Source organism: Astatotilapia calliptera, chromosome 17 (assembly GCF_900246225.1).
Source record: "Astatotilapia calliptera chromosome 17, fAstCal1.2, whole genome shotgun sequence".
Classification (NCBI taxonomy): Eukaryota; Metazoa; Chordata; class Actinopteri; order Cichliformes; family Cichlidae; genus Astatotilapia; species Astatotilapia calliptera.
In genome coordinates this window covers 1,374,721-1,396,862 of record NC_039318.1, presented here as the reverse complement: position 1 = coordinate 1,396,862, position 22,142 = coordinate 1,374,721, and the positions used below count along the sequence as shown (strand labels likewise).

The 22,142-nt window shown below is 43.9% G+C and overlaps 1 protein-coding gene across 6 annotated transcripts in view; it reads left to right on the top strand.

Annotated features, from left to right (window-relative positions):
• The window catches only part of slc41a2b (solute carrier family 41 member 2b), a 39,348-nt gene that overhangs the window by 5,521 nt on the left and 11,685 nt on the right, over positions 1 to 22,142 (top strand). For all 6 annotated transcript variants that reach the window (XM_026148353.1, XM_026148350.1, XM_026148348.1 and 3 more), the window contains 7 exons: positions 1,544 to 1,615; positions 2,154 to 2,298; positions 2,439 to 2,585; positions 5,808 to 5,955; positions 6,403 to 6,482; positions 15,774 to 15,905; positions 16,266 to 16,414. In XM_026148353.1, the coding sequence (XP_026004138.1) occupies positions 1,544 to 1,615; positions 2,154 to 2,298; positions 2,439 to 2,585; positions 5,808 to 5,955; positions 6,403 to 6,482; positions 15,774 to 15,905; positions 16,266 to 16,414 (873 nt within the window). The remainder of the gene's footprint in view (positions 1 to 1,543; positions 1,616 to 2,153; positions 2,299 to 2,438; positions 2,586 to 5,807; positions 5,956 to 6,402; positions 6,483 to 15,773; positions 15,906 to 16,265; positions 16,415 to 22,142) is intronic.

Here is a 22,142-nt window from a genome sequence, read left to right as displayed (position 1 = left end):
GCTGAGAAATGCAGGAGGACTTATGACAGTTGTTGCATGTGTGAAGTCACACGTGATTTCAGAAATGTCATTACAGTTAATTGAATTTGTTCACGTTAGTTCAGCTAAGCATCAGAGTGGGACAGACAGGTGGTCAGTAAGGCACAGGTGCCCACATATGAGCAAAATGACTGTAGGCCACAGAAAAAGGTCTTTTCTTTGTGCAGTGCAGAGCTCACTCAGAGTGAATCCCAGCTTCTCATCTTAGAGCCACAATTTACAGAAGTCCCCTAAACATGTCACGTCCAGGCAGTGTGAAGTTACTGCTGTGAAAGAGGACGGCTGAAAAGATGCACTCACAGGAAATGTGCCTGATCATAGCAACAACCACTCATCCAAACAGTGAGTCTGCAGTCACAGCTAACCAAGATAATTACATACAGATACAATGTTCTGCTATCTTCCACAGAGCTTTACATCATCTGAGTGATATATTTACAAGAGTGTGAACATTTTGTGCAGCTATTGTGTTATGTGTCACCTTTATGACATGGTTGGGAATTTATTAATGTTTGTGAATGTCCTCACAGATGTGCGAGACACCGCGGACAGAATTCCTGAGCTGTTAGTGGGATACAGAGTCGGATTATATCTTTGTTCAGTTTTACTCCAGTTATTGGCAAAACCACATTGTTGAAAATGACTAACGATGTTCTCATTTTTAAAGTGTGTGTGTGTGTGTGTGTGTGTGTGTGTGTGTGTGTGTGTGTGTGTGTGTGTGTGTGTGTGTGTGTGTGTGTGTGTGTGTGTGTGTGTGTGTGTGTGTGTGTGTGTGTGTGTGTGTGTGTGTGTGTGATACATGTGATCAATCACTCATACAGAAAAAGGTTAGACCCATGAAAGTGCTCCATCTCTGGTAAATGTCATCAGGTTTTATCGTCACGTCACGTGTGCAGGTACACGGGTACAGCACATGCAAGTGTGCGAGCTCCTCAAGCAACAGAGGTGTGCAAAAGTACAATAACACAAGAACAAGCAGAATATAGGAATGGCTAAATCTGAGAGTTATATGAATAATATATGGACAATATAGGAGTGCATTACTGAATATGTATATCTACGTGTGTGTGTGTGTGTGTGTGTGTGTGTGTATGCAAACCAAGTGGCATTTATATACAGTGTGGAGTGCACAATGTTGAAGTTGTGGTAAGTGAAGGTGAGGTGTCTGTGAAGTGTTCAGCAGCCTGATGGAAAAAGCACATCTTCACATTCATAGCAGTAAATGTGTTTGTGTAGCACGGATGGTTCAGATGGAGAGTGTGACGACTGAAAAGGCCAGACCCAGTGTTTGTGTTAGTCTTTGCTTTTAAGTCTATTTGTTACACCTGGGAAGTTTAGTACTCTTTGGTTTTTGCAGGGAAACCCACAATATGAAATACTGGGATTAAATGGGACCACTTTTAAGTTTCTAGCATTTAATCAATTTAGTGTCAATCCTGGAAAATAAGTGGCATTTCCAACACAGGCTTTACTCTGTAAAATAACTCTTCCCATCCCAACTCAGGTCAATGTGGGCAAGATGGATTCTCCCATCGAGAAGTGGAATCTAATCATAGGGAACCTGGCACTGAAGCAGGTAATGGCTCACAGTGGCTGTCTCATTGTAGAGAGAACACTTTCATATAAAAACGAATCAATCCTGCATCCTTTGCATTGGCATGAGCTGCAGTTTTATTCGTTTCTCTTCCTTTTTACTGGGAGCAGTTTTTTACTCAGGTGTTTTTCCCTTTTTGGTCATAACAAAAACATTAAATTGTATTTTATATGTTGAATGAAATATCACAAATCTTTGATAATATTAATGCAGTGCTATGGCTAATATCCAGTGTGTATATGTTGATACGGTGCACGGACCGTGCGGGTGTTTATTTAGACCAAAGTCTTTGGCTGTGTCGTAAGACCGAGTGCATGCTGTGTTAATATCTACCTATGTACGATAAACACACCACAACATGACGTATGTAATGATAAAGCTACACGCTGAGCCGTTCGTCCTGCATGTAACGTGTCACCAGGAACTATTAGGGAAAAATGGACGTGCACGTGTTGCTGCTAAAGCTCACTTTGTGTCATTAATAAGCAAGTCTGGATCATCTCCTGCCTCTCTGCCCCAGGTTCAGGCCACTGTTGTGGGTTTCCTGGCGGCCGTAGCAGCCGTGGTTCTTGGTTGGATTCCAGAGGGGAAGTTTCAGATGAGCCACGCTGTTTTGCTCTGCTCCAGCAGCGTGGCCACGGCCTTCATAGCCTCCCTGCTGCAGGGTAAATACACACACTGTGACGCGGTATAAGCTGGTAATGCTGCTGCTGCTTCACGTCAGGCCTTTTAACACGCACGTTTTCAGTTGCCTATAATGTGATGGCTGTGAGTAATGTGCTTATCCTCTTGATGTCATATTTAGGTATCATCATGGTGGGGGTAATTGTGGGCTCGAAGAAGACGGGGATTAACCCAGACAACGTAGCCACGCCCATTGCAGCCAGTTTTGGTGACCTCATAACCTTGGCGATCCTGGCCTGGATAAGCCAAGGCTTGTACAAGTGCCTGGGTAGGTCCTACCTTTACTACACTTGCATATGTTCTGACCGCATTACAAGGAGCCACTTTGTTTCACAGTCAGCCAATCGGCTCATTATATTCATAGAACCCATATATTACTGATCCATACTGTGTAGAATTAGGACACCTGTTCTGAAGAACCTTCCGCCTCCACCGAGCTCTGTTCAGGCTGCTGAGCCCATCATGAAAACATCGGCGCATAAATAAAGATTATTGGCGAGCACAGAGGGTGTGCACTTTTAGTTTTACCACAAATTATTAAGAGTGTATAAAATTGTACCTGTGCAAACTTCAATTTTATTTCTTAGCGCCAAATCACAACAACAGTCGCCTCAAGGCGCTTTATATTGTACAGTAGATCGCACAATAAGGTGAATACAAACGCACCTGAGGGGATTATATCAGACATCGCAGCCAAGTAGTCTTTGGTCTTATCTGTCTGTCCACTGACGGCACACATGCTTACATGATAAAATGTCTGTCTTTGTGCCAGTTTATCTGGTAAAAGTCAGTGTGAACATCCATCCGTGCATTCGCCGCACACAGTGATGGAGCTCCATCGCTGCGTATCCAAGGCTGGGTTGTAGAGCCCAGATGAGCCCGACTGAAAGATGTAATCTCTCCAGCGTGTCCTGGCTCAGCCTCCCCCACAGCCACACTTTCCTTCAGCCAAACTTTTTACACCAACATTCTCCTTTGAATATCTTCTTAGGCTCTTGCTTTACTGATGGAACAAGAGAGGATGTCAAATGTACTTTCTTTTGAATAAACTTGCAGATGTACTGTATGGAGATCTGCATTAAAGGGCTCACAGTGACTGCCTAAGAGCCCTCATGCATATGATCATTTATTAGTGGGCCATCACATGCATGAATGCACCTCGGAGTGTTTCAGTCTGAGTGCGGATGTTTAAATTCAGTCATAATATCCAGTTCAAATATGCTTCATGTGGTACTGTAGAGTCATACACTCCCGCAGTCGGCCAGCAGGGGTCCTTCCTGTCTCACTCTGTAAGAACATCAGCCTCCAGTTTCAGGACAGACCATCTCTCTTCCTCCTGACATGCGCTCCACATGTTTAATTCATGTGACAGCAGACCTGTGCTGCACCACCTTGTATTACTCAGTGCAGCCACATTAGAAGCGTTTTCCTTTGGAAACCATCTCATGCTAACTAAACCCGTCAGGTCTAATTGCTGAGCACAGATGTTCTCCATTATAAAAGGAATAGTTTAGTGCTGGGAGCTCAATTTCTTAAGCACACTTCAGATTTCCATGGCAGGGCAGTGAGGCTGTCTGGCTGTGTCGCTCACACTGGCTCTCTTGTTTTTGAGCCCAGCAGACACCTGCCCACTAAACTCAAACTAACGGTCAGTTTACTCGCAGATGATGAAAACTGAAATCGCTCGTCTGTCTGTTCTCGTAAGAAAAGCTAAAGCGAGAGTCATTTAGAGGCATTGAGGGAAACAGCCAAGTAGAGACGCAAGCGAGACATTGCAGCTGTAGGAATCATGTGGAGTCCTCTTGGGTTTATTTATAGTGCTGTTAACCAACAGGATTGTTACAGAGTGCTATACTGAGAGGGCTCAACAATGGATGAGAGCAGCGATAATGTGAGTGTGAGATGAAGCACTAACACCAAGAAAAGGGCCCAGAGTTTATGCACAGGTTGTGTTGATACATCGCACAAATTAACAGATGGGTGTTTACATGCCGGCTGCATGTAAACCTGCAGAAAAGCATTCAATGCAACACGGTGCACACCCATGACACGAGGAAGCAGAACTACGATTTTAATGAGTGGGATAAAGGATTTCTCCTTATATGTGAAACCGTTACATTAACGGGTCCAAAGGAAGGTTGGGCTTTGGCCCACAGTCAGCTGAGACTGCTCACGTGAAAGCTGCTGTAGGTTCACCTTTAGATAAGAATGAAGAATTCATCAGTCTGAGTCTTCTTTCTGAGTTGTCTGTTGTGAGACAGACGCTGCCATAGTGCAGGACTTTGTACTCTATGCACCAACTCTAAATGACAGTTGTCCTCTTTCTATATATTTTTCACACTGACTTCAGTACAGTGAAATGCTGCAGTCTCATCCACTTCATCTCATCTATGATAGACGTGAGTGACTTGAAATAGTTGAAATAACAGAAGAAGAAAGCAGTTCTTTTGTTTGGTCCCCACCTGCTCAGGTAACCTCGCCACCACGTCTCTTTGCAGGCTCCTTCTTGTTAAACAGGTTTTCTTGACAGCAAGAAAGCAGAACACTTTCTTCTTCTTCTCATTATTATTATTTTCTGCTTGCCCAGTTCATGCTGGGTGCACGACTAGCATCTAAAAACACGGTGGTAGTTATCATCACTCTTTGGAAACACCATTTCTTTCCCAAGCATTAGAAGAATGGAGCCATTTAGATAGCTGGCAGCTGCTCCGTCCCTCTTCCTGGCAGAGTGTCGTAGCAAAATGTATTCCTTCAGGGATGGGCAGGAATATCAATTGCTTGCTCGCAGGTTTATTCACCGAAGCAAGATAATTATTGACACGTGCAACGTCTAAAGGTAGAAGAGTCTAACTGGGACTTTGCCTGTTAGCCAGCTTACTTAGTCTATGTTAACTTGGTGCCACATTTCCAGAGGCTGCTCTGGGGCAAGGCTCCGCTCCAGATATGACTCCGTTTATCTGTTTCACATTTTAAAATCCAAGGCCTACTAGAGCCCGTTGTATCCTGAGCTGGACACCACGCCCTTTCTTTTCTTTAGACCATCAAGATAGTAAATGTGGGACTGCTTGCTAATGACAGTTACTGAGTGCTTGAAATGTTGGAAACATCTGGTGGTGGCTTCATGCAGGTGCTTTAGTCTAATTACCTCTCCAAAATAACTGTTATATTTTAGTTGAAACAAAGACGTTTACTGTTAGAGTCTTAGAGCAAGTGAGAGAAAATATCCGGTGTGTATTTACTGGATGGATTTAGGACTGGATGCCAACGGGCAGAGTCAGCCACAAGTAAAGAATCTTCATTCCTTAAAGTGCTGGAAAAAAGTCCTGTTTGTGGTGCTGAACCATTGTTCCAGCAATCTGGACGTCCCGATGAACAGAATCAACATGTTGGGATTTTCTTACCCGGGTCATTGAGACGTTTCAGGTGTTACTCAGTTTCACCTGAGCAGGAAACGGACAGAAACTAAAACCCAAGTGTGTCTCCTCTGCAGATTCCTATCCGTATGTGTCGTCGTTGGTTTGGGCCTTCTTCATGTGTCTGACTCCGCTGTGGATCGTCATCTCCTCCAAGCACCCCGCCAGCCGCACCCTGCTCTACTCAGGATGGGAGCCCGTCATCACTGCTATGGTCATCAGCAGGTGTGTGTGTGTGTTTAGTCTTCTGAAGGAAAAAGAACAGCTGTCCCGAGTCTGCACCTCCCAGCGTCTGGTTTGCATGATGACTCATCCCCTAAACAAATTGCGGTATCCCAGCACATACACCCTCAGGTCTCCTTGAGCCTGGCGGCCTTACAGAGGAGCCAGTAGGAAGCAAATTACTGTCCCGCTCACTCTCTCTCACTCTCTCCTCTCAACAATCAGTGCTGCTGATATTACAGACCCACACAGGCTGTAATAGAGGAGGGGGAGCTGGGCTGTGAACAATTGAAAAATCCTTCATTCTCTCTGTCCAGTACAGCCATGAAGGGTTTTAGTAGCTCTTCTAGAGAAGCACACAAATCCACTGTACACATCACTTAGGTGAAGGTGAGCCTATGCCTTTCCATGCACTCTGAGTTAATGAGCTAATTATGTTGTGCTCTGCAGCATCGGAGGGCTCATCCTGGACAAAACGGTGTCTGACCCAAATCTGGCCGGCATTGTAGTGTACACCCCCGTTGTCAACGGTGAGTATTGACACCGCTTCCTTCTTTTGTTCTGTGCAGCATAGAGGTGTTGCTGATGTGCAGTCGTGTGCCCGGGGGGCATGAACAGACACGGAGGGGCTGGCTAAAGACCAGACCAAAGGTTTTAGTAACAGCTTCTTAAATCCTATTTATAAAACACACACATGAAAAATCCCACTCCTCCTTGAATCTTCCATCCTCTAATTCTTTCAGGATACAGCATTACAGTAGGGTTGGGCGATATGGTGAAATTTTCTGAGAATTTTAAGTCCAATAATCGACGATGGGCGATATATTCGTGCATGTGCAGACTTTTTGATGGGCGGAGCAATGTAATCATGCACGGACTAATTTGTGCGTTTACAACACAGAAGAAGTCCAAACATGGACAAACGAATTACCAAAACAATATAAAGTCGCCACTTTGGGATGAAGGAGGTAAACCTAAGGATGTAACCAAAGCGGTGTGCCGCTTGTGCAGACGTATAGTGCGAGCAGAGGACTCAAAAACGACTAACTTGCATGAGCATGTACGCGTCCACCATCCGAATGTTTTTGTCTGAACGTAGGCACTGCCTTTCTTTCTTTCTGTTATGAGTTTGAGTAAATGAATCGCTGCGTTTGGGCGCACTCTGAGGAGGGTGCATGTGCTCGCAGATGAAAGAGGGTGCTGTTGAAACAGCGCTATTATTCTGTTGACTGCTTCTGTTAGCGCCATCATTATTAGCAAACTTACTCATGGGCAAATAAATAAATCGCTCGTGTGTGTGTGTGTGTGTGTGTGTGTGTGTGTGTGTGTGTGTGTGTGTGTGTGTGTGTGTGTGTGTGTGTGTGTGTGTGTGTGTGTCACATGGTTGCCATGAGTATTACATGTAGAGGCAGCACAGTGGTGCAGTGATTAGCACTGAGCTCGGTCCCACCACCTGGCTGTGGACTTTGCGTGGGTACTCCAGCTTCCTCCCACAGTCAAAGACGTACAGTTAGCAGGGTTAATATTAGTCTAGTGTCTTTATAAGACTACAGTTATAGAGAAAAACACTCAACACCCATCAGACACCATCCTCCCCATGAGCAAGCACTTTGGTGACAGTGGGAAGGAGAAACGTAATTTTAACATCGAGAAACTTCCAGCAGGCTCAGGGAGGGGCGGAGCCATCTGCTGCGACCACTCGCAGAGGTGGGACATGCTTTTTTTCCCTCTTTAATATTGGCACAAATAGAAGTAATATTTCATGTGTCAAATGTTAGTGAATCAGGTCTCTAATATTCTGCACCTGAAACGAACTCCCAGAAATACGTTTGCAACAAGTTCAGTTACAAAAATCTCCGAGTTCCCACCTCTTGCACGCAGTCCTTTGTAAATACCAGCAGTATAGTTTTTAATTACATTTATTCCTAGTTAGCTGTACCACAGCACATTAGTTAATCTGCTCCATAGTGTCTTAGTAAGGTGTACATGCTGCTAGAGCTGAACAGAACCCACCCTTTTCAGAAATGTCCATATCTGGTGTTTCTGCTCCGCTCAACTTAATATGTGCCTTCATCTTTGTTTATGAGCTGTTTCTGCACAGCTGCTACTGTAATAGCAGCTGTGCACGGTACGAGACACCCTGTGAAGTCAGAACAGGAACAGTTTAGGAATAATCGTTATGGGCTTCATGTCCTCAACAATAGATTTGATAGTTACCAACTCAACTTTGTTCTTTCTGTGATGAGAGAGGAAGCGTCACATCCAGTCTGAGTGTAGCTGCTGCTCCTGGCACACCCTGGGGCTACACATGTTGTGGCTGGATGTGTGAACCATTATTAAGATAAAAAGTGAAATAAATAAATAAAAACACATAATTAAACAGACCAAACGAATTAAAATATGCCTCTTTTGATGTGGTCACGCTGAAGGCCTCGAGCCTGAGACATCAGACTCTGCAGTACATACTAACACAGGTAAGTGTAGATGGCTGCTGTTCTGAAAATTCAGTTTTAACAGATTCCTCCTGCTTCCAGAAATGAATTAACGAAGCACTGTATTCATCTCAAAAGTAAAGACACAATTGCGTGACCAAAGAGAAAGGCAGCGATCGACAGGCTGACCTGAGGAGTCCGGCCCATACATTTAAATGCAGGCGTTCCTGCAATAGCCAGCTGGGCGTCCATGCCCCACCAAGCTGCTCTCAAAGTCTGTTTGATCTGTTCCTCTTTTCATCTTATCACATTAAGATGCCTCTGCGTTTGTATGTGTAGCTTCTACCGTTGGCTTTTAAGATCACCTCTGTGATGGTTCACAGACACACTATTAAATAGTAGCTTAAAGGTGCATTACAGCTAAATATGTACCCTCATAAAGCTTTTAACCTGAGACACTGTGCTAACCAACCACAAACAGTTTCTTGGTCCAACAACTGTGTTAGAAAACACGGCGTCATTGAAGCATGGTAATAATGTTGCATGTTGTCACTCTGTGCTATAATGTAGGCTTGGATGTTATTGAATGATCACATTCCCTGAAAGCCATAATTTGGGAACTTATAACTTAGTTTACATTTTTGGCAGAGTTATAAATATGACGGCTTGGCTAACAGCAGTTCTTGTTTTTAATTTAGACCTCGAGCTCCTCCCTCAGCACATTGCTTTCATACTGGAGCAAACCTTTAGTTCTGGGTTGTGCTTTTGATTCTGTGCTGCTTTACTGAACTTATTTATGACGGACATCATTTAATGCAACCCAGAGTGTTTCGTGGCCACATCTCTGTCACAGCCTTTAGCTGGAGCTCCACTTGCTGACTGTGTTGATAAGTGGGCTGAATCAGCAGCCAGGTTCAGTAATGACCTGCTCTTCTCCACATGTAGCAAAGCGCCCTGACGAAGCACATCACAGGGTTTGAAGACTGTCCTTTGAATTAGGAGAAGAACTGTCGCTGCTACCATCAGTTTAGACTTTGGCCTTTCTGTGTTACTGTCAGCTCTTTAACCTATAACGTGCCTTGAAGCAGCTGATGTTGTGATTTAGCAGTTTTTGCAGCTGCAACTCAAACACGTGTGTGTATGCAGGTGTTTTCTTTGCTCTGGCCGCTCAGAGTAATTTAGCAGTATTTAATGTAAAGTAGTGAGACAACACTTAGCAATAATTTTGTCAGGAGGGATGTGTTGCACGTATTTAGTCGCACTGAAAATGAAATTGGAAAAGACCACTACAGGGTCACCTGTGCTATGATAGAAGGTGTGGAAGTGATTTAGATTAAATGGATCTTGCCTTGTTGGTGCAGTAAAGGTTCCTGGTGGCCAAAGGGCTGCTGTGAAGGCAGACAAATGGCTCTCAGAGGAGACAAAGGCCACATCTAGAAATAATGGAAAAGCTCTCTGCTGGTGTGCTTTGGATTTTCTGTTTTTTCTGCTGTTTTTCTGACAGCGCTTTTTTCAGATCTTAATGAGCAGCAGCATTAAAGCGCATTTGATTTGACTGGAAACGAGCTGCTTAACGTGGAAGTTTGGGAACAGAGAAACTGCTTCTGTTGTTGTTTGTCTCATTTATCTCTCTCAGCTTTATAATTAATGCAGTCTTTGACCCTGGGAGCAGAGATGGAGACAAAGTGTTTCTACACAAGATGGATAACACACTGCAGAGTCTATTTGTCTTTTTCCTCTAGCTGCTCAGTTCCCAGGTGTGAACGTACGTGAATGTACGAGCAGCGGAGGGACGTGCTCGGTACACACTCCCTGGATAAACAAGGGTTACTAAAGAGCCTCCAGATGCTCATCACCATAAATAAGTTACCTAATGAGACTGGTTTAGGCAGACAGTTGGAATCCGTCTGTCTCCGGTCCTCTTCCATTTCCCCTTACCTTTCCCTCATCACATTTCCCACTGCCAGTGGGCTCAACCGCAGCTGCCAGGGCTCTGGCACCGCCACAACAACAGATAAGCTTTTAATTAAATGCCATTAATGAGAGACGTTTAAGGAGATGGAGTACGAACCTGACTCTAATTGGTTTTCTACTGAGACGTACCCCCGGCACAAAGCAGCTGTGGAACCACTGCGTGTCCGTTTGTGAGCACTGGGACTTTTTGATTTTGTTTGCACCGTTGGGAAAAGAAGCCATCTCCGATTTCAGGAATCGCAGAGCGAGTGCCTCGTGTCTTTTGGCTGATAAAAATGCACCAGCGCTCCTGTCCTAATAAAAGTACATTTGAAGAAAGGGCAGACGGAGCAGAGATGGGGAAAGCATGTGGATGTTTGATTAGCAAAGAGTGGGGGAGGGGGTGTGTAGGGCTTGGTAAGAAGGCAGGTTAAATGAAACATGGGGGAGAGAAAGCCCTCTTTTCCCACACTGACCTCCATTATTTCGTTTTAATGCTTCAGGGTTATTTCGTTCAGTTTAAGCTTAACTATCCTGATACTGCAGGTTTCAAACTGGGTTCTGACATCTTTAGTATCCAGGGAGCGTCTGACGGTTTCCTCTTGTTCGCGTTGTGCGATGCACATCGCAGGGTTTTGTCATCTTTTGTTTCTTTTGATCTGAAATGCGTTTTCAGGTGTGTGTCTTAGAGACTTTTATGTGACTTTGTGAAACGTGCAGATACATTATGCTGCATATTTTTGTACCAGACATCACTGAGAGACAGCCCAGTCTTTAATCTTTGCTTGTCATCTGGGCATATTTGCCTATTTTTCTTTCCTTCTGTTGTTTGCTTCAGGATAAGGTGTCTGCCTTTTTTACATCTAACTCCTACCAATAAGTCATCTTCTCCTTCATCTGTCAGTGTTTTTCTTTCATTATGCTTGTTCTGTATTTGTTTCATTCTGCCACTTTCTCATTTGAATAAACAATATAAATGAAACCTTGAGAAGAGAAGCCAAGATTCGCAGACCTTTGCTGCCACCACCACCACCTCCCTGCAGGCAGAGTGGCCCAGTTGAGAGCAGCACAGACCCCCTGTAGCTTCCACGAAGGTTTGCCGTGGCCCAGACATCCCCATCGCCCTCATTGCTCCTGTCAGACCAAGTGACCTAAATAAGCCAGATTGCCCTCTTAACCACCTTCAGCTAACTCTGCCCCCTGCTGAGGTGGCAAGAATGCCCTCATACCCCAAACTGTGTCGTTGAGGATGTCAGAATCGGTGCTCCATCACATCAACCATAAACGTTATGAAATGTGATCATTTAACATATTTTTGAAATACCAAATTCAGTTCTAAAATGAAACTTTCAAATGTATGAAGGTTGGAAAAACACTCTTGGCAAATTGGATGCTTAAATTGTCAGCCTACACATTTCCTTCCCTCCGTCAAACTCTGTGTTAAACATATTTTATCACACAACAAAACGTGTGTTGGAACACAACCAGCCTAAAATTATTCATATAAATATAAAAGTAATTTTTAAAATGGTGAAAAATATTTATCACGTCCTCTGAATAGCTAAAGGCACGTTGGTGACGTAGGCAGATGATTGTTTGGACACAGTTGTACTCACCTGGACTGTACGCTGACCTGCTGCTGTGGTTCTTTACAACCAAACCAATTTATTAAGTCTGACGTAGTTATCCGTTTCATTTTCCAAGTGCTTCTTTCATAAGACAAAGAAGCACAGAGATGATGGAGAACCAGCCCTGCAGGACAGCGTCTCTGGCTGTGGGAGTGTTTCTAATATTCAGTCAGGCTGACAGGCTGACCTGAAGGAGGGAACACAGGTAGTGTTAGCCAAATGTTAATGCCTTGACCCAGAGTGACGGGTGGATCCTGGTAGTGGGTTCAATGTGAGTGGAGTTGCCCCCCACCTTCTTCAAATCTAACAAAAGTGGGATCAAACGTTTGTGCTGCAAAAATGTTTGTTTGTGCTGCTTTCATTTTAAAAATATTAATAAAATAATGTCCTGATGCGTGCTTAATCATCCATTCATCGATTCTGTTCATCTGGACATTTTCAGTGGGAGAAGATTCTCGTCACTCATCCAGTGACTTCTTCAGTCTCAGCTGACAGCCGCTTTCTCCAACCTTATAAACAGGACATGTGCAGTGAAGAGAGATCTTACATCTGTCTCCACTGGCATCCCAGTCACGGAAGCGTTGGAGGTAGTTTGTAAGAGATTACAGGATCACCCCAACCTCAGCAACAGGACCACTCTCAGCACTGATCAGTTGTTTGCTTTTGGAAGTGTGTCTTAATTCCACGGGTTACCCAGTTTCACCCATTGTGGCCAATTTGTGCGTGGAGGAGGTGGGAAACCGGGCTTTGTTATCGGTCACGACAGGTGTGTGATGAGCCCTTTCCTCCTTTTTAAAATGGTAGCTGCACAAACGTTTGATCCCACTTTTGTTAGATTTGAAGAAGGTGGGGGGGCAACTTCACTCACATGTGTGATCACTCTGTCATTCTCACATGGTTTTGGTTTGCTGTGATAAATGCATATGAGTGTACTAGTGCTGGCTGATATGGGGGAAATCTAATATCACAATATTTTTTTAGCTATATCGCTTTTGGTGACCGAGTAGTTGTGGGAACCGACTAGTGTGCAGCGCCCTGTCGTCACCTCCAAACGTTTTCTATACAGTTCCCTTATAGCAGTCAAATAGTGCAGTCACTAATGCTGCTGGTGCTTCAGACAGAATGACAGCAGGACACAGCTTCACAGATGTGAACAGTCCCTCGAGTACGAGCCGCATACATAACTGCATCGACTGCATACACATTAGAGCCCAGTCACTCGCTCTGTCTCTCTGTTGTTTTGGGTGTTTCACATAATATATCCACATGTTGATGAGATCTAACTTTCAGTGCAATCCAAACTCAAACTTGATCCAGCTCTTTTTCCCACAGCAGACAAAGCCAGGCCAGCTGCCCCTACTTCCTGTCTATATTTCTCCACTCTGACACGAGGTTCACATCATCTCCACATTGTACCTTTAAAGAATGGCATGGGATTGTGGCCGACGGAAACGGTGAGGACAGGAATGTGAGGGGACAGATGGCAGAGAGCGTGAACGCTCGTTGTGAAGTGATATCTGTTTACAGGCCCTGTGGGAGGGCTGCTAATGCTCCAGCGTCACCAGGCAGACAAAGAGCTTCAATAGATGGAGTTAAGTGGACATCACCCTGAGGTGGCAGCGGTGTCTAATCTAATATAGTCACTACAAAACGAATTTGGGAGGCTTAACCACGCGGCGTCGCTTCTTGTCCTTTGTATTTGGTTTCCAGCACATGATCACAGTGACCATCCGATGACATGTAGTCCTGTGAACCTTCTGAATAGCAAATACGTGAATTATTTCTGAATAAATCATCCTCCTTCCTGCCAGTTCTCACCTCCCCTGAACACTTCTTTATGTACATAACAGCAGTAGGACTTTGTTCTCTTCTGACCTGCTCTGTGTACACCTGTCTGCTAGCTGGTTCTTCGTGTCTTTGTGTAAGTTCTCCTCTGTGGTTTAGTCACCACGCTGTGGCTACAGGAACAAAAACACAAGAAATGTGTTTGTGTGTCACCTGCTGAAGGAAAGGTGATGCTGAGGCACGTGAATATAACATCAGCATGTTTGTCAGTACAGATGGTGTTTCATATTTCCATCACTGATCATCTGCTAGATGATTAAAAAAATCCAAATCTAAAGCATTTTGAAATAAAGAAGATTGGAATCATTTCACTGTCTTGGAAAACATGCAAAATGTGAACATATTGAGAGCTTTGTGATGCAAGAGCAGAAACACCAGGACTCTTTGTTCACTTTGGCAGATAGATCCAGAGGAACATGAGACAAAACTGTTCAGCGATAACCAAAGGAAACCTCACAACCCCCCCGGAGAGGTGCTACATGCTAGCAGGCAGAGCCTTGAGGAAACCGGGGTTGTGCTAGAAACAAACCGATCTGAAAACGTGAACACTGGTAACCTGCTGGTGGTGAAAGCTTTACTTTAAAATGACAGACTCTAATTACAGTATAAGTACTTAGATTTGTAGTTATTTGTTGTAGCGCTCTAAGCTAGCTGTGGCCTTGTTGTAAGTCTCTATAACATTGAAGCAAAACCAGTTTCTGCTAACTTTGGGTTGATGGTGCTGTATCTCAACATGCAGAACTAAGTTCTCAGCAATCGTTGTTCTCTACCTCCGTGATGTAAATGGACAACAGTCCACACAGAATCACAGACACCCTACATGCAGAGTTCTACGAGTTTGTTCTACATTTTTCATTTTGACCTTTCGTGGTACGTACGCAACAAATAGAGTCGGCCTTTAACAGAACAGGCGTCTCCTCTCAGCTACAGACATTTTTATCTAATTCTAACAGGTCTCACTGTTCACAATCACGTTTTATTTTTGAAAATCTTGAAGTGTTAGCGAAATATGTTGCAGAGCTAATGTGTCTTAATTACCCTAAGCTATGCCCACAGGTTTCCAATGTTTAAGCACAATTAAAAATCAAGAAGCATTTAGAAAAAAAGAAGAAGAAGAAGCGCCTTGTTGTCAGTTACTCATGTGCTCTACTTTGCAACCTGAGGTCACCTGTCTGTTTTTTAACAGCACTCCCTGCAGTGTCACAATGCATATCATTTCATAAAGTACATCATGCATTATCATGACTCCAGCAGTGCCTGTTGTTTTACTCTAAAGCAGCGGAATTTATGGTTTTCAGGGTTTTTATCGTTAACTCTGTTTCCCCGCGTCTTTTCCTGTGTTGTAGTTGTGCGTCTTATTTTGAAAGAAATATTTACATGTTACCATAGCGACCAGAGGGCATTAAGAAGCAGAGAGGAGGATGTTACTCTCCACGTTGTTGGCGCAGTTCAGGAGGATGCTGCTAATAAAGTTACACAGTGAATTCATCTTTATTATTATATTTACAAAATACCAGTTTTTGTCTCGGTCGTATCGTTTTATTTCGTTGTATTTATCCGCCACACCTTAAAGGCCGCAGCGTGAAAACATTGTCTGACATTAAACCGTCTGTGGAGCAACAAAGGTTGGGGAGCGCGGCTCTAAATAATATTTGGTACTGATTCTTATAGAGGACTTTTCTACCCTGGAGCACCGAAAGCACTTTATAAACATGCCTCATTCACCCATTCATACAAGCATTCACACTCTGATAGCTGCATCAGAGAACAACTTTGGATATTTGGCATGCAGACTGGAGCAGCTGGTGGTCTGCTCTACCCACGCTTTGGGAGATATGTTAGCAGGTTTTTGAACTCTTAAATATTGATGTCTTCTCACTTAGGAAAAGTGAAAAGTAGTGTTTCGTTTCAGCTTCATGCTGTTGTTGAAGTTATGTTGATAACTGCTTTCTGTAACGTGCAGGTATTGGAGGTAACCTGGTGGCTATTCAGTCAAGCAGGATCTCCACCCACCTTCATTTCCACTGTGCTCCTGGGGAAGTTCCCAATGAGGCCAAGGGCTGCTACTACCCCTGCCGCACATTCTGTGGTACAGGTCAGTACACACACACACACACACACACACACACACACACACATTGGCTTTCACGCACGTATACGTGTTTAAAGTAGGCTTGGATGTCATGTTTTATGATGGTGTCAGAATGATGATCAGGCTCAACTGAAGACTTTGAAACGAGCTTTTAGCCATTCCCCTGGCTCGTTCGTTGTGAGACCCTCTCCTGCAGGCGTAGATTAGCTCTGTGTTTGGAAGAAGCAGTGGGAGCAGCTGGTGGACTGCGTGAGCGGGTACAGTTTGTCACCAGCCTGTGTGTTTTTCATAAAGAATAGAAGAATGTATTTTGGATCCCTCACGTTCAGCTCTAATGTTTTCATCTTGTTTGTATTTTCTCAGGCGCCAATCATCGTTCTGCACAGATGCTCTTCCTTTCGGCCATCCCCGGTCACCTGATTTTCCTCTACGCCATCCACTTCATGAAGAGTGGCCACACAACCCTGACGCCCATCTTTATGTCTGTCTACCTAGCTGCTGCTATGCTGCAGGTGAGTACACAGCCAGTGTAAAGAATTCTAGAATAATCCTTCCACATGAAGCATTTAAGCTCACTGGCTCTTTTTGCAATCCCATCTCAGACCTTAATGCTTTGTTATCAACACCAACAAAAAGGCATTGCTCAGGCTCCTCTGTGATTCCAGTTGTTTAAAGCTGTATAAAGTGACTATATGTGGTCCGACAGGCCGCTTTAGTGACAAAATATTAGGCTCACATTCATCAGTGTACAAAGGCTCTACATCAGTGCTCACCCTGATGTCTTCAGTTTGCATCAGCAGATTTTTTGCAACATCTACAAAGTTTAAACAGAAGAAATGATAGCATGTTTTTAATCCGCTGTGTTAATTGTATTTAAGAGGGTCAGCGAAAACAGCAACACCTGTGAACCTGTGTGAAAATATTCCGAGTCAGATATAAAAGGAAGATGAGTCTGTGTCTTCCTCAACAGCAGGTGGAGATGCAGGTGTGTGAGTGTTGTGGTTTGAGGCGGTGCCTGAAGGAATCTTATTTTGTTTTGGCAGCAGGTATGATAATTATGAAGGAGCAGCTTGAATTATGATTGGCTGCTTTCACTTCTTAGGTGCATCGTGATCTGTCTTTAAGGTCTGGAATTCGAAGAATTGACTTCGCGTGTGCGTGTGTGCGTGTGTGCGTGTGTGTGCGTGTGTGTGCGTGTGTGCGTGTGTGCGCGTGTGTGTGCGTGTGCGTGTGTGTGCGTGTGTGTGCGTGTGTGTGTGTGTGCGTGTGTGTGCGCGTGTGTGTGCGCGTGTGTGTGCGTGTGTGTGTGTGTGCGTGTGTGTGCGCGTGTGCGTGCGTGTGTGTGCGTGTGCGTGTGTGTATGTGTGTGTGTGTGCTTGCATGTGCATGCGTGTGTGTGTCTCGGACTCTTGCTCTGCCCAAAGGCTTTTTGAGGCTTCCCTAAATCTTTAATGCAGACACAGAACATTAAGATGTAATCCTGGCCACTGAGGCATTGGACACTCTCCTAATCAATTAAGAGCAGAGCCGCTTTAAGGATCCTTCAGTCCCAAATAGAACATCAGATGGCAGAGACGACTCTCGGGACTGCAGGAGTAAAAAGTGTTTGTATCCAGCCTTTTTCACATTGAAGTCACCAAAGAAGATGACTGATCTGTTCAAGAGCTGAATCCTGCTTTGTGTGGGTCTTTCTGCACGTCTTCATAGATGGAAGTGTTTTAGGGTACAAATGTTTATTGAAGTAAGATGCAGAAATGGCTCCCAGAAGTACGTGTGCTTTGTCACGAGGTTTCTCCTCGTGCCATATTTAATCATCATTTTACACCGTCATATGGATGGATGCTAAACTCTGTAATATTCAAGAGGAAAATGTTGAATAGTAAATTCATATGATTCAGTTTGCATTGTGTTTGCAGTGCCTGCACACGTTCGTGTCTCAGCCGTTTGAAGAAAATAAAAAAGCCACCGTGCTCCAAACAGCAGACAGACACAGCTGATGACACACTGGTAGCATGGTGGGGCATCTAGTAGAGTTAGAAAGAAGATCAGAAAAAAGGAGCTTAAAGGGACTACAGGGAGTGCAGAATTATTAGGCAAGTTGTATTTTTGAGGAATAATTTTATTATTGAACAACAACCATGTTCTCAATGAACCCAAAAAACTCATTAATATCAAAGCTGAATGTTTTTGGAAGTAGTTTTTAGTTTGTTTGTAGTTTTAGCTATTTTAGGGGGATATCTGTGTGTGCAGGTGACTATTGCTGTGCATAATTATTAGGCAACTTAACAAAAAACAAATATATACCCATTTCAATGATTTATTTTTACCAGTGACACCAATATAACATCTCCACATTCACAAATATACATTTCTGACATTCAAAAACAAAACAAAAACAAATCAGCGACCAATATAGCCACCTTTCTTTGCAAGGACACTCAAAAGCCTGCCATCCATGGATTCTGTCAGTGTTTTGATCTGTTCACCATCAACATTGCGTGCAGCAGCAACCACAGCCTCCCAGACACTGTTCAGAGAGGTGTACTGTTTTCCCTCCTTGTAAATCTCACATTTGATGATGGACCACAGGTTCTCAATGGGGTTCAGATCAGGTGAACAAGGAGGCCATGTCATTAGTTTTTCTTCTTTTATACCCTTTCTTGCCAGCCACGCTGTGGAGTACTTGGACGCGTGTGATGGAGCATTGTCCTGCATGAAAATCATGTTTTTCTTGAAGGATGCAGACTTCTTCCTGTACCACTGCTTGAAGAAGGTGTCTTCCAGAAACTGGCAGTAGGACTGGGAGTTGAGCTTGACTCCATCCTCAACCCGAATAGGCCCCACAAGCTCATCTTTGATGATACCAGCCCAAACCAGTACTCCACCTCCACCTTGCTGGCGTCTGAGTCGGACTGGAGCTCTCTGCCCTTTACCAATCCAGCCACGGGCCCATCCATCTGGCCCATCAAGACTCACTCTCATTTCATCAGTCCATAAAACCTTAGAAAAACCAGTCTTGAGATATTTCTTGGCCCAGTCTTGACGTTTCAGCTTGTGTGTCTTGTTCAGTGGTGGTCGTCTTTCAGCCTTTCTTACCTTGGCCATGTCTCTGAGTATTGCACACCTTGTGCTTTTGGGCACTCCAGTGATGTTGCAGCTCTGAAATATGGCCAAACTGGTGGCAAGTGGCATCTTGGCAGCTGCACGCTTGGCTTTTCTCAGTTCATGGGCAGTTATTTTGCGCCTTGGTTTTTCCACACGCTTCTTGCGACCCTGTTGACTATTTTGAATGAAACGCTTGATTGTTCGATGATCACGCTTCAGAAGCTTTGCAATTTTGAGACTGCTGCATCCCTCTGCAAGATATCTCACTATTTTTGACTTTTCTGAGCCTGTCAAGTCCTTCTTTTGACCCATTTTGCCAAAGGAAAGGACGTTGCCTAATAATTATGCACACCTGATATAGGGTGTTGATGTCATTAGACCACACCCCTTCTCATTACAGAGATGCACATCACCTAATATGCTTAATTGGTAGTAGGCTTTCTAGCCTATACAGCTTGGAGTAAGACAACATGCATGAAGAGGATGATGTGGACAAAATACTCATTTGCCTAATAATTCTGCACTCCCTGTAAATATGACCACAAAAATGACCTGATGGAGGTTTAATACAAGTGGAACAGTGGTTCTGCGCCGCATGGAGCCACTACAGATGGCGTCTGAACGAGCAGGGAAACTGTCGAAAAAGAGCAAATATTTTTTATAGGGAGAATAAGCAAATACTTTCTGTGTGCTTTGTCTCTGTTTTGCTCGTGTCAAACATGACCTCATGGGGCTTCCAAATAGCAGCGTTGGTTTACAGCACAGTGAACTGATCATGTGTTTACACTGAGAACTATTGAAGCAAAGCGCTGCAGTCAGTGAGCAGGTCTGCAGGGCTGGAAAACTAATGTGTGGGTGTGTGAGGATTATAAGCAGGGGATAGTAGCTTCACCTTCAGCGAGCCTCCGCCTGTAATGCAGACCAGTGCAAATGATGCAATGCCCACCAGCAAACTCACATGTGCAAAAAAAGCGTGACACTTTAAGGTCGTAAAGGGAGCGCTGGCTACTACTGTAAAGATGCATAATATCTGATTGCATGAGGAACATTAGTTTTAACACTGTTTATGACTTGGAGTAGATCGTTTCTGCACTGGCTCTGAGAAAAAAGTAGCCTTGGTCAGTGCTCGTAAAAGACCCCGATGCACTCACTGCACATCGGAAACTGAAACCACATTACCCACACGGATACATTTCATTTGGTTTTTGCCAGTAAGTCTTTTTAAAGAAATAAATGCTCAATTCAAACTGGCTGTGCGAATACCCAGTTGAGATTCAATATGGACTTATTTTTCCCACACCTTCCAATGTCGTTCCAAATTTTCTCCTACATTCGATGCAGCGCGAGACCCCCAAAAAAAGTGTGTAACATGGCAGAATTTGATAATGTCATTCAGTTCTACTTTAACTGTAGCAGTCTGCTTCTTTAATAGCAGTGATAAGCAGAAACTGCACATGGTACAGTTTGATAGCGTTCCATTGAAAGTGAAAGCAGAGAAAATAAGGGGAGAAATTGAAACATTCCTGCAAAATAGCCCGACTCATTGTGCTATCTCTGCCTGCTTCACAGTACAGTCACTAGTTAGGAAGGAAGAATGGGGTTGTGCATGTTTTGGCGCACGGTGATTAATAAGTTTACATAAATCCATAGGGATTAAAAAAAGCCTGGAACATGGCAAGAGATGAAGCATGAAAACATAAACAAATCACACAAGACAGCACGATTTAATGTTAGCCCACAGCATATCCAGTATAAGAATGAGGCAATACTGAATAAACTAAGGCAACACGGTGCAGTCAGTGGTGGTGTGAAGGGAAAGTAGAGAGTTTGACAGATTGGGATTGGAGCAACTTTGTCTGATGAGGTTAAACAAAGTTTAATAGTGAAGCATATGCATGTCTATGATAATGTTAATGGAAGCCAAGTTCCTGGATAACACAGAGGTAGTACACAGGAAAACATGAATCAATAATAACTGAAGTAACCATCTCTTACTCTGAAGACATGATCTCATTATTCCAGTGAGTGTCAGATCTTATCCAACTCAACGTAGTTTGGGCTCTCATCTGTCAGCAAGCGTTTGGTCCACAAACCAGTCAGCTTCACGCATGCATCAAAAGACAGTATGGCCAGGCTTTCTGAGGTCCGCATGACATTTTCCTATCAAGTACACCAGTATAAGTGTCAGCTCAAATGCAGTCAGGGTGTCTGTCAGGCAGTGCTCAGCAGCAGCAGGATCGTATTTTGCTAGTTTAATAGAGTAATTGCTGTGAAAGGTTGCCTAGAGGCAAAATACAGAGGAGTGTTTCTGAATGTGCTCAGTAGACAGCTCAACGCTCTCAGATGTGAAATCAGCATCATCGTCATCAAAACACCAAAACAAAGCAGATTTTATTTCCCGATTTGGCTTTGACTGCTGTGTGATGTGAGCGACAGCTGAAACGTGAATCCAAAAACAAACCAAGCCTCGATTTTTGTGATGGTAAAATCCAAGAGATTTTACAACCAGCAGCAACTTTGGGGTTGAAAGATTACGCCTGTAGAGACGTGCCGAATAGCTTCTTGAGGCTGGCTCCAAGAGTCAGTCCCTTTAGACTTCCATGTTAAAGTGTATCATAACAACTGTACTCAAGACCACTGCTTTTTAATAAATCGCACTATTAAACTTTATAAATGCTTAAAGTTAGGGTTGTGGCTGCTGGCACAGATAAGTCGCAAGCACCCGGCTTTATCCCCGTCCCTCTTCCCCGCTCTTTTTCTTTCCCTCTTTCTTTCTCCCGTTTCTTTTCCCCAGTCAAGTCTGTCCCGTGTTCAGCAAATGAAAATAAAATGAACAATAAAAGGTGAATCAAATAGACCAATACGGCAAGGCTGGGATGGTCCATTTGGTAAAGTAAATTTCTTTGGCTTTAGACAATAATTCTGATGGCAAAAGAACCAAACGGGACAGGCAAAAAAAAAAAAGCAAGCACCCGGCTGCTGGGTGAATGAAATTCACGTATTTTATTGTAAAATTTAGCACTGATGCCTAGGGCTGTTCGATGTAACGATGTAACGATATTTAATACAACCACACTACGGATGGACAAGCGCCTGTTTTCATGCGTTGTCGTTAGCAACAACGACGGTAAAACC